We start from the raw sequence: 12,588 nt of genomic DNA, 5'->3' as shown, positions 1-12,588 counted from the left end.
TAGAAAATGTTTACTTTTTCCTTTTCACGGACTTCTCTTCAGCTGACTTTGCCCACTTGTGGTTTTAGTCAGTTTTCACGAACACAATGAGCTAGTCATTTACACACACTGTATGGAGAAAAGGATATTAACATATATGAACATTTGAAAACTGCTGTAATATTTTTTCCTTTTGGCATCCAAAGTTAGTTGTAAATCTTAACAAGCAGTCCACTACTAAAATGATTCTCACTCAGCTGGGTTAATTACACAATATTAGATACAAGAAACAAACACTGCAACACAAAACATAGCTACATCATTATTTGCAATAAATGTTAACTCTAAATAAGTGCAACCTGTCCATAAACACTTGCTATAAACTATTTAAAAATAAAATTTGATGGGTAAACATGAAAAAAAAATTCTCCATGAGAATTTTTTTTAAAAAAATATCAGCACTCAGTTAGAGTTTGGGATTTGTGAAAGAAAGCTTTAAAAGGAGCAAACCTGATTGGCTGTGGCTGTTGCGGCGAAGGGGACACTTGTTGCAGGAGTTGCTGCTGCAGAGACAGTGGCGGACGTAGCGCTGTGCATCATGGGTACTTTCAGGAGGGGAACCATGGAAGCAATGAACAGGAGGGTGTAGCATTATGGTAATAGAAGTGGTATTTTGGCATGGTGAATATCAGAGCAGCAAGCCATCATGGGTTAAACCAGCAGATGGCATGCAATCACAATGCAAAGCAAGAAAGCGTGGCAGAGAAATAAAAAAGGGAAAATAGCTTATTACAAGTACAATTAAAGGAAGTTTGTCAACACAATCAGTGATTCCCAGAAAAAGCAAAATAACTTATGATTGCTGGCATTATATTTAAGAATTTGAGAAATTATTTCTTCCACTGAATGCATCTGATGAAGTGAGCTGTAGCTCACAAAAGCTTATGCTCAAATCAATTTTTTAGTCTCTAAGGTGCCACAAGTCCTCCTGTTCTTTTTGCGGATACAGACTAACATGGCTGCTACTCTGAAACCTGTTTTAAATTGGGCATCTACCAAAACAGCTTATTACTTTAAGCAAGAATTGTTCAATCAGTTGATAGACTATTTTTAAGTAGCTAAAACACATTAAAACACCATTCCTTAAGAAGTGAAATCTTTCATTTTTAGTATTGGGAAGGAAAGAAATCATTTATTATTTCTGCACATATTAAAAATAATTTATTTTCATTTACCAGTATTATAGGTTAAAAGTATATTTGCAGCCTTGCTTTAAACATACATACAATTTTTATATTTTTGTTTCTGGATTTATGTTCTGTTACCTCCCCATAACTGTTGGATTTTATTTGAGTTAAATTACTATCTGCTTTGAGGCAAACATCAGTGTTATAATTATTTTCCTGATTTAAATACTAATTTGTTTGATCTAAAAGAGCAAAGCAGATTGTGAAAATTTATTTTTTGTTCAGTTTTAATTTAAGGACAAATTTATCAATATGTGCAAAATTCACTCATGTGTGTGGCTGAAACTCAAGTGAGTAGCCCCATTAAAATTAATGGGACTACTCACTTGAATAAGCATTACTCACCTGAGTAATGTCCTGCTAATTTTGCAACCATAAAATATGTGCATTCAAATGCTTCAAATTTTAAAGTGGATTTGATTTAATTAAGAGGGAATGCGATTCAGACCTTAGGTCTCAAAGTACTTTCAGTTACAAGTATTAAAATAAATGCTTCTGGGAAACTCTGATAAAACTTTTTAACACACAGCAAAAAGGAGAAATAGGCACACAACTATGAAACTTCAAAACACTGATGAAATTAGCTTGCTTTACCAATATTTTATGATTTTAGAAATACTATAAAATATAAAATATATTGAGAGAAATACAATTTTGAAAACTGAAAAGCAGATTGGAATCCATGATTTTATGCATTTGCAGTGTGGTTGTTATAGCAGGTGATGTCACATCTAAACTGCAATTTTAACCTACAAACAAATCTAAGATCCTACAAAGTCAATCAAAAAGCCAAATGAACCTTTAAATCTAGTAATCAAGTCATGTTTAAGATTTGCAAACAACTGAAAGTACAGTATACAATATAAAAGAGATCAATAAAGAAATTTAGAACCTACCAATATTGGTAGCGGGTGTCATGCACAAAACTGACCCTGCATGTCATGCAATGATAGGTGGAAAAAGTGAATAAAGGGAAGAAACAGGTTAGCTGTTTAGAGTTAACATTCAAACTGAGATTCAAGCATAACCAAGGATAAGCAGAAGTTAGCTTAACACAATCTTAAGGTCATTCATAGTTTTTGTGTTACAAGAGTGACTTTAAATAATGTTATCCTAAAATACTATTACAGTATACCAAGACATATTTTGTACATCTGTGTGTGTATTTAAGATGGACCAGATTTCATAAACATCTTTCATATATTTTTTGCAGAAATAATGATTTTTAAAAACAATTTTTGATTGAATATTGGATTATCTAATGACTGCTTAAATCCATTCAACAATTCAGACAGCATTATGTTAGCTACACAGATTAATGTTTATTAATTTTGCTGATACACAGCAGAGGAAAACATTTAATTCAATAGAAATTCTTATTATTCAGTGGAGATTTTGTTATCTGTGTTTAAATATAAACATACACATTTTTAACAACAAATTACTAATGTTACTTTTATTAACAAAAATGCTAAAATGGCAGCTCTGGAAACTGAACCAATGCAGCGTGGCTAGTGACTGTGCGACATTCCACATGATGTCCTGCGAATGTGCCGCAAAAGTAGTCGGGGGTGGGGAGGCCTCTGTACAGCTGAGTTCAGTTTTTGTGCTCATTCAACTGTTATCCTTTCTGCTAAAGCGAATGAAAATAGATACGGCTTTTTAGGATGGTGAGTACAGTGTGTAGTGGGGAGAAGGTGAACGGTAGAGAGGAAGAGAAACAAAGTGGCATGTACACAACACATTATGTGCTGAATATGTAGTAGTAGCATAAAGTAGATTAAGTTTGCAGAACTCCTGTTTGGTGATGGTAACAACCTTTTATGTATTTATTTATTTAACAGCAAAAGTAACTATGAATGACCTTATCATGAAGAATAACCCTCATACACTTTCCGGTGATCATAACAGTTCTAATAAACAGCATCTGAAGGAAAACAATACCCTCCTTGCTTTTCAGATCACAAATAACCATTCACGAAACAACAGAAAGTGCAGATGAAGTAGTCATACTAACTTGGTGTGTGGTTTGTATTAAAAGAGAACTACAGTACAAAAAAATCTAAGATAAGCAGTGTTACGAAGCCCCAAAACATTAATTAGGGAGTCATTGGTTAGGAAAGGCAGAGAAATTATATAAAATAACATATCAGTTTTCCATATATTTTATAAGCAAAACCTGGTTCTAGCTGCAACATTTCTACCAAACATGTAGGACGTATTTAAAACTGATACTAGTTCAGGAAATATTGGTTTACCATTTTAAACTAAAGAATTAATTTCATGCTTCATAGGGTGTGCGATATTTATAGCCACAGCCCCACAATGGGAAGGTATAGATGTACTTCGAGCCAAGTTCCAGAACACACAGTTCCTCCTGGACTCCCTGAGAAGTGCAACAACTGTAGGAGCAACATGCACTGTCTTCTATGAAAGGGCCATTCTACCAGCCAGTGGAAAGGGTGTGCGCCATAGCTCACGTCCTCATCCCCCACCCCTCTGTACAGATATTAGTGATGCCAGATCTTCTGAGTTCTCCTGCTTGCTATGAGAACGTCTCCCGTTCTGCCCTAGCTCATGTGCCGGGTCTCCTGGAGATGAGAGGCTCTTTGCATCTTTTCCCTTTTTTGTGCACCTGTGCTGAGACTGGATGACAATCTAGCCCCTCAACATCCTTTTACATCATGAATTTATAATAAACAAACTGTCACTCAATTTTGAGCTAATTTTGTACTGCTGGTTATGATGACTCCAGGGTTAACCAAAAATGTGAATTGAAAAGAAACAGCACGTGGAATAAAGTACCTGAGGAAAGATAAGCATTCTAAGTTTGGAAAATATCTGAGTGCTATCTTACTGAAGTATTTTCAAACTAGCTTATTTTTCAGGGTTATTTTAATGCATTTTACTCTAATTATATCCAATAGTGAAAAGCTCTGAAAGGCAGTGCCTATGAGGAGGAACAATGTACATCCCACCACAAGTTCTTATGGCTGTGATATGAAGTACATTTGCAGGGGGACTGCTCTTTCATTTCTCAAATTCCTTCAAACCTTCCCACAAATGTTAGCATATTTTCCTGCACATTTCCATTATAGTAGCAAGTTACAAAATGGTCATGGGATCTCACTGGAAATTACACAAGATTTTGGGATATTTTCAAAATTAAAATGAGTAAAACAAGTGCATAAAGTAAATGTTTAGAACATATTTTGACAAATATAGCACCAAATCCTGAGATCTTTACTAAGTTTTAACATACTTCTTATTCAGGCAAACTTCCACTGAGTTTGTATGATTTTTGTTTTTAAAAGATTATTGCAAAGCTATAAGAAATTACAGCATCTTGAATTCTTTTACTTGTTTAATTCATACTACTATTAGATGGTTAAAGACTATGATAAAAGATAAACAAATATATTCAAAAATAGAAAATATATTTGCTACAGAAAAATGTTTTAAATCAGCCTAAAAAATCATGGTTGATATACATACTAATACTGAAATTGCACGCTTTAATGCACTATACAGGGTATTTACTTTTAGATACTTCTCTTTATGAATAATATAGAGGATTTTATTGTAACTGTTCACTTCATTCATAAATCAGACATTTAAGTGGAATATTCTCCCTTCTTTCACAGTGTTGAAAGGAAGTCTCCACACCACATGTATGAGCTCAAGATGTTAGGCCTGATGGGGTTGTGGACTTTTCCAAATGACATGGTCTAGTTTTCTACAGCTCTGAACAACAATGGAATATTCATGTTACTAAAATTCCACTGTAGTTAAATCACTTATATTAAGAATTACAACACCAGCTATTAACTGCAAAAACTGGGGAGAATTTTGGATTATAAAATATTCCATTATGAAGACAACGAAGCAAGTTTCCCACATAAAACACTTCTGTGCAGATGGGGAGTGTTTTATCCCCATAGTGCATCTGTGCAGGAATTAGCAATAATTTGGCTGCTAGCGCTGCAGTTCTAGAGGGCAAAGGGTACTGTGTAGCAGGAGTATGTCCATGGCTGCCGAACAGTAGCGGTGGAAGAACAAAATACACCCGAAGAACAGGGATAGCTATTACCGATACTTTTCACACTTCCCCTTGTATCGCAGAAACATTATGCCTTCCCCATCAAGTTAATGACATTCCTCCTCCCCACCACCAAACACAGCGCTCATTGATGGACCCAACAAGCGACCCATTTAACATGGATATAAAGTACTCTGACATATGCAAAATAAGGACAATAACAGAAAATACTAAAGCTACTTAATGACACGATGAAAGTACCTCCTGAATCCTAATATTCTGCAGAAGGAATGAAAATAGTGTATTAAAATATTTGTGCATACTTGTCATGAATGTGTAGAGAATGGATCACACAGTTAAAAGTATATTCAATGTGATAAGCACTGTCTTATGGGGAGAATGCTTGAAGACGATTCTGTTTAGTGCAAATACAACGTACCTGCTGGGATAAACGCTGCATGTTGTTGCAACTGTGCATTGGCAAGAGCCTGTTGATAGTGCAAGACACTGGGACTAAAAACGGCACTGGCACCATTGCTTTTCTCCAGCGCTTGTCTCTTTGGTAAAGGGTGAAGCACGCCGGGAGGAAAGGCCTGTGGCAAAAGAGAATTTAATTAAACTGGCAGATTTTTCAAAAGATATACGTATTTTCTCATATAGATGAATAAAATATCGTAATGTACTTCTTAAAAAAGCTGTTAAAGATGCCTTGCCATGCACCTTAACTCAAATAATAGCAATGTACAATGAGTGAAATTTTGTTGTTGATCGCAAAAGCATGGTACTATTAACATAAACCTGTAGCACCACAACTACTGAAAAGGAAGGCCTTTAAAGCAACAAAAGTGGCATTTCCTCTAAATTTGGGCTTAAAATATTCTAGGAAGAAAAAACCACTTGTGTTTCATTGCCAAGTATTCTTTCTTAGTTAAATATTTTTCCTATTATTAAATACAGTGAGGGATTATAGCATTTTCAATTACAAAAGCAGTTATATTTAATTTTAACTTCTACGAAAAGGTATTTGAAAATGAAATCATGTTAGGAAAAAAACTAAATTGTTTGCATTTATTGCATATGAGAATGAGATGGATAAATATAATACTGAATTTTTTCTAAATTAATAATATATGATAGTTTTCAGTTGATGTTAAAAAAAAAGCAATACAAATTTCATTAGTTGCTTCTCTGAAAAGCTACATGCAAAGCAAAAGGTGAAAGGTCAAAGTACCAGGTCTACAGTTGCTTCGAGAGGCCGCTTCATTGCTTTGGCAGTCGACTGAGTCTTTTAATAACAGGCAGCGAGCACATGATGGCAGTGGGCCAATGGGATTCAAGCGAATTAACATACAGGTAAACAGCAAGCAGAGGTGCATCATGGGAACGGCATTGCATTGTGGATAGGTGAGAAGGAAAAAAATATTCTGAATGCAGTATACAACATACAAAACACTAGGCATGCACAACAACAAAAATGTTTTCTAAAGAAATGAATATTACACCTTGAATTAGTACTGAAGCAATAATGCATCTACTATACCTTAGTTAAAAGCATATAAGAGAGTAAAATATAGATGTTTGAAATTTAGGAAAGTTAATTAAAACAGCAGCTTGCAGACACCATTAAGCATACTATAATACTTCACAGAAACACATTGGTTTTTAGGATTTTCTTACAAGAATTTCTGGTAAGTTAGTTATGTCAAGTTAAAAAGCATAAAATAAATTTTCAACACTAACATTTAAAATATAAAGCACTAATGAGAGTTTTAATGCTTTAATAGAATTACTCACGTGTATGTTTGCTGGATCAGGGCCTTAGTTAATAAAATGTACATTTCAATAGACTTTGAAGTCAAAATATAAACAGTTTTCCTATTTCCAATATATAACAAGTTCATGTTATGTCTAATCACTAATTTATCAGTTTAATATTTTTTACTATAGCTGGGACAGTAACTTGGATTATCCTTTTTAATTTACCACATTACACTGAGAAAAAGCCCAACATTTTAAAACAAATATTTTCTCAGCTGTCATTCAGGAAAATCTTTACTAACTTTAGGAATCGGTGATAGAAAACAATACTATTTGTCAAGAGCATGTAATGTATAATTAGAACAGGAATTATGGTGCTAATATAGCATCATTTAAAAATATTTAAATGTAAAACAATGCTTAACATGAGCATAAATTTTATTACCTATATTTGCATTAAGAGATAAAAGATGAGGGCTAATTTGACTACATTCCAGCAGAAAAATTTAGTTGATGTTTTTCATCTATAACTCTTTTTAAATGGGAATTTTAAAAGAGTTTAATGAAAACATATGGAAAGGAGGGTTTCCTCATGAATCAGAAATCTGGTGTTTACACTCACAATAGGTAGCTCCTCAAAGTCCATAGGAGAAATGAATATTCAGACTGTTTCTATCCTTAGCTTCAGATATAAAAAAGTAGAACAATCATTAAAAAGGGAGGACAAGGTACTGAGAGCACCATGTCTAAGACAACTTAGGGTCACAGAACTTAGGCCAATGACAACATGAACATTTTGCAGGATAGCCCTTGCTTCACTAATCCTTAAAACATCTTTCAAAATTCATGTTTCTGTCTCTCCAATTATCACCTTGTATCTTTCCTTATATCTTTGCATCCAAAGTCCTTAAGCATGTCCTCTATTCCTGATGTCTTGACAACTTCTCCTCTAGCTTCTTCCTAGATTCTAAACCCTCCACTCTATGAGATCTGCTCTATCAAGGTCATTAATGATCAGGAAAGGAGGGTCCAGGGCACTAGCCTGGGCTGTGGGAGACCCAGATTCAATTTCTGATCTACCACAAATTTCCTTTGTGACCTTGGGCAAGTCACTTAGGGCTCATCCACATGCTGCGGCAGTCCTCACCCGTGGGATGTAAGGTCTAGTCTGCACTAGCATGTCATGCACTAACTGGCCTGTGTGGAGCCTGCTGGTGGGCACTAAATGTTCCCTAGTGTGTGTTAATGTATTACCATTTGAAACAGGACTGTGTTAACACACACCAAAAAACTTCTAGCACGCACAAATAGTGTCCACCCTGACCGGTTAGTGCACAACACACTGGTGCAGACTAGAATTTACACCGCACTGGTGAGGACTAACACACGATGCAAATGAACCATTAATCTTCTGTACCTCACTTCCCCAACTGTAAAATAGAGATAATAGCACTTCCTTACTCACAGCACGGTTGTGAGGATAAATATGTTGACAAGTTTGTGAGGCACTCAGATACTATAGTAATGGGGACCGTATACGTACAATAGTAAGATAGATAGGCCAGATCTAAGGGTTTTCTGTTTATTTTCCTCCACCTTGACCTGCTATCTTTGAAAAAGCTGATCACTCCCTCCTCTCTCCCTTCTGTAAAATATCTAACAATGCCCATCCATCTTTGCACAGTATTCTGAGATCACTAGGGACAAAAAACTATATGAGTTTGAAATATTATGGCTGGATTTAATTATGGAAGGTGATGAACGGTGTCAACTCTCTAACTAAACTAACTAAACGGGCGTTGAAGGTGCTCAACCCATTACTATTATCATCCAAAACACAGATCTCATCCACTCTCACAACTTCCCCTATTATCTCTATATTTATGACTCCAGAATCTGCACTCCTTATCCTCTTCCCTCAGTTTAGACTTAGATCCACACAGTAAGCCAAAAGGGACCATTGTGATAATCTAGTCTGGGGTCCTGTATACACAGGGCATAGGACTTCTCTGAATTAATTCCTTTTGAACTAGAGAATACATTTTAGGAAAACATCTAATTTTGATTTAAAAATTGCCATTGATGGAGAATTTGCCCCAACTCTTGGTAAATTGTTCCAATGGTTAATTACCCTCACTGTTAAAAATTATCACCTTATTTCTAGTTTGAATTTGTCTAGCATCAACTTCCACTTGTTATATCTTAGGGTATGTCCACACTAAAAATTAGGTTGATTTTGTAGAGTCGATTTTTAGAAATCGATTTTATACAGTCAATTGTGTATATCCCCACTAAGCGCATTAAGTCGGCAGAGTGCTTCCTTAATACCGTGGCTAGCATTGACTTACGGAGTGGTGCACTGTGGGTAGCTATCCCACAGTTCCTGCAGTCTCCACTGCCCACTGGAATTCTGGGTTAAGCTCCCATACCACAGCAAGCATGGAGCCCGCTCAGCTCACCGCTGCTGTTGTGAGTATTGTAAACACCTCGCGCATTATCCTGGAGTATATGTAGAACCGGTTGAAGAGACGCCAGCACGAGGACGATTGTGATGAGAACATGGACACAGACATTCCTGAAAGCTCAGGCTGTGGCAATTGGGACATCATGGTAGAAGTGGGGCTGGTTGATACAGTGGAACGCCGATTCTGGTCCTGGCAAACAAGCACAGACTGGTGGGACTGCATAGTGTTGCAGGTATGGGATGAGTCACAGTAGCTGCAAAACTTTCACATGCGTAAGGCCACTTCCCTGGAACCTTGTGAGTTGCTTTCCCCTGCCCTGAAGCACAGGAATACCAAGATGAGAGCTGCCCTGACAGTTGAGAAGTGAGTGGTGATAGCCCTGTGGAAACTTGCAACACCTGACTGCTACCGGTCAGTCGGAAATCAATTTGGAGTGGGCTAGTCTACTGTGGGGACTGCTGTGATCCAAGTAGCCAATGCAATCACTGACATTCTGTTATCAAGGGTAGTGACTCTGCGAAATGTGCAGGTCATAGCGGATGGCTTTGCTGCAATGCGGTTCCCTAACTGTGGTGGGGCGATAGATGGAACACATATCCCTATCTTGGCACCTGATCACCTTGCCAACCAGTACATAAACCGCAAGGGGTACTTCTCAATGGTGCTGCAAGCACTGGTGGATCACAAGGGACGTTTTCACTGACATCAACGTGGGATGGCCAGGAAAGGTGCATGACGATCGCATCTTTAGGAACTCCGGGCTGTTCGAGCAGCTGCAAGAAGGGACTTACTTCTCAGACCAGAAAATTACCATTGGGGATGTTGAAATGCCAATAGTTATCCTTGGGGACTCCGCCTAGCCCTTGATCCCATGGCTCATGAAGCCGTACACAGGCAACCTGGACAGTAGTAAGGAGCAGTTCAACTATAGGCTGAGCAAGTGCACAATGGTGGTAGAATGTGCCTTTGGACGTTTGAAAGCCTGCAGGCACTGTTTGATGACTAGGTTAAACCTCAGCGCAACCAACATTCCCCTTGTTATTGCTGCTTGCTGTGTGCTCCATAATATCTGTGAGAGTAAGGGGGAGACATTTATAGCGGGGTGGGAGGTTGAGGCAAATCGCCTGTCGGCTGATTTTGAGCAGCCAGACACCAGGGTGATTAGAAGAGCACAGCGAGGCGCGCTGCACATCAGAGAGGCTTTGAAAATCAGTTTCATAACTGGCCAGGCTACAGTGTGACAGTTGTGTGTGTTTCTCCAAGATTTCGTGTGTGAAAATACCTGTTCACACAGGTATGTGGATCCAAATGCTGGAAGCATTGCAAACACAATTTTCTTCAAACAGTTAAATTTCACTGGCAGGGACATCCAGTACAGGCTACAGTGTGACAGTTGTGTGTGTTTCTCCTTGATGCAAACCCGCCCCCTTTGTTGATTTTAATCCCTGTAAGACAACCACCCTCCCCCCTTCAATCACAGCTGGCAAAGGAAATAAAGTAACTGTTGTTTTGAAACCATGCATTCTTTCTTTATTAATTAAAAAAAAAAGTGAGATAACTGACAAGGTAGCCCGGGTGGGGGAAGGAGGGCGGGGCAGGGGAAGGAGGGAAGGACAAGGCCATATTGCTTATTGTAGCCACACTACAAATCAAAACTGTTTGAATGACAGCTTTCTGTTGCTTGGGCCAACCTCTGGAGTGGAGTGGCTGGGTGCCTGGAGCCTCCCCACTGTGCGTTTTTGGACGTCTGGGTGAGGAGGATATGGAACCTGGGGAGGAGGGCAGGCAGTTATACAATGGATGCAGCAGGGGTCTGTGCTCTTGTTGGCTTTCCCGCAGCTCCAACAGACGCTTCATCATGTCCGTTTGCTCCCCCATTAGCCTCAGCATCGCCTCCTGCCTCTGATCTTTGTGCTCACTTAATGCTTTCCTGGCCTCTGCCAATGAATGCCTCCATGCATTAAGCTGTGCCCTATCAGTGTGGGAGGACTGCATGAGCTCGGAAATCTTGTCATTGCGAGTGTGTTTTTTTCTCCTTCTAATCTGGGATAACCTCAGGGACGGAGATGATAGGGGGAGCATAGAAACATTTGCACCTGGGGGGAGATAAAAAGGGAGAGTAAAATTTAAGATGATACATTTCTGAGAACAAAAGGGAGAATCTTTCAGAGTGAATCAAGCAATTCACAGCAGACAGCACATGTGCTTTAGGTACAAGGTCGCATTTTGCCTTTTTATATTGAGCGCCTGCTGGTATGGTGACACATCACACATGGCTGGGCAACAGAATTTGGTTTCCAGGCAGTCATGGTAAGCCTTTTGGTATGCAGGGTTGCCTTCCTCCGCCTTCATAACATGTGGGAATGGTTTCAAAATGCAGAGCCATCCTTTCCCATAGCAAGCAATGCCTGTTGGGTTTCACATTTAAAAGGAGGGGCTGCGGTTTTCGGGGGGAAGTGCAGCACACACCTCCCCCTACCCCACTGCATGGCTAGTCTCCGGGATGATCCCTTTTCGCCAAGCACAAGCAACCCAGCGTGAACGGGGTCCTTTTACTGTTCCCTTACAAAAATTCCTCTATTCCAACCAAGTGACCATGAATGATATCACTCTCCTTAGGCTAACACAGAAAGTTATAGCCCGAATGTTGCTTGAATGCGACCAAAACCCAGGACCATTCGCTGCCATGCTTTGTGCTGCAATGATTCCAGACTACTTGCTACTGGATTGGCGTGGTAAAGTGTCCTACCATGGAGGATGAAATAAGGCAACCCTCCCCAGAAACCTTCTGCAAAGGCTTACAGAGTACCTCCAGGAGAGCTTCATGGAGATGTCCCTGGAGGATTCCTGCTCCATCCCCAGACACATTAACAGACTTTTCCAGTAGCTGTACTGGCCGCAAATGCTTCCCAATTCTTCAGGGCAAATCAAACACTATTACTTTTAAACCCTGTACTGTAGTTACAAATGTGCACTCACCAGAGGTGCCTTCTCCAGCTTCAGGGTCCGGGAACCCGCCTTGGGAGGGTATTGGCTCCAGGATGAAGAAAAGGTCCTGGCTGCCAGGGAGAACGGATTCTCCGCTTGCCTGCTGTGCATT

General features: G+C 38.8%; 1 protein-coding gene across 11 annotated transcripts in view; it reads right to left on the bottom strand.

The window, feature by feature from the left end:
* Nucleotides 1–12,588, bottom strand: part of MBNL2 (muscleblind like splicing regulator 2) — a 363,485-nt gene that overhangs the window by 22,088 nt on the left and 328,809 nt on the right. For 3 of the 11 annotated variants that reach the window (XM_084631980.1, XM_084631977.1, XM_084631981.1), the window contains 4 exons: nucleotides 6,497–6,550; nucleotides 5,705–5,858; nucleotides 2,123–2,158; nucleotides 490–584 (listed from right to left, as the gene is read on the bottom strand). In XM_084631980.1, coding sequence (XP_084488106.1) covers nucleotides 490–584; nucleotides 2,123–2,158; nucleotides 5,705–5,858; nucleotides 6,497–6,550 — 339 coding nt within the window. Of the gene's footprint in view, nucleotides 1–489; nucleotides 585–2,122; nucleotides 2,159–2,710; nucleotides 2,860–5,704; nucleotides 5,859–6,496; nucleotides 6,551–12,588 lie in introns of those variants that run through there. The other 8 variants (XM_084631986.1, XM_084631979.1, XM_084631983.1 and 5 more) reach the window with 7 other exon arrangements.

Source organism: Lepidochelys olivacea (genome assembly GCF_965140295.1).
Source record: "Lepidochelys olivacea isolate rLepOli2 genome assembly, chromosome: 1".
NCBI lineage: Eukaryota > Metazoa > Chordata > Testudines > Cheloniidae > Lepidochelys > Lepidochelys olivacea.
The sequence above is the reverse complement of the archived record's forward strand: the minus strand, read 5'-3'. Positions and strand labels throughout refer to the sequence as shown.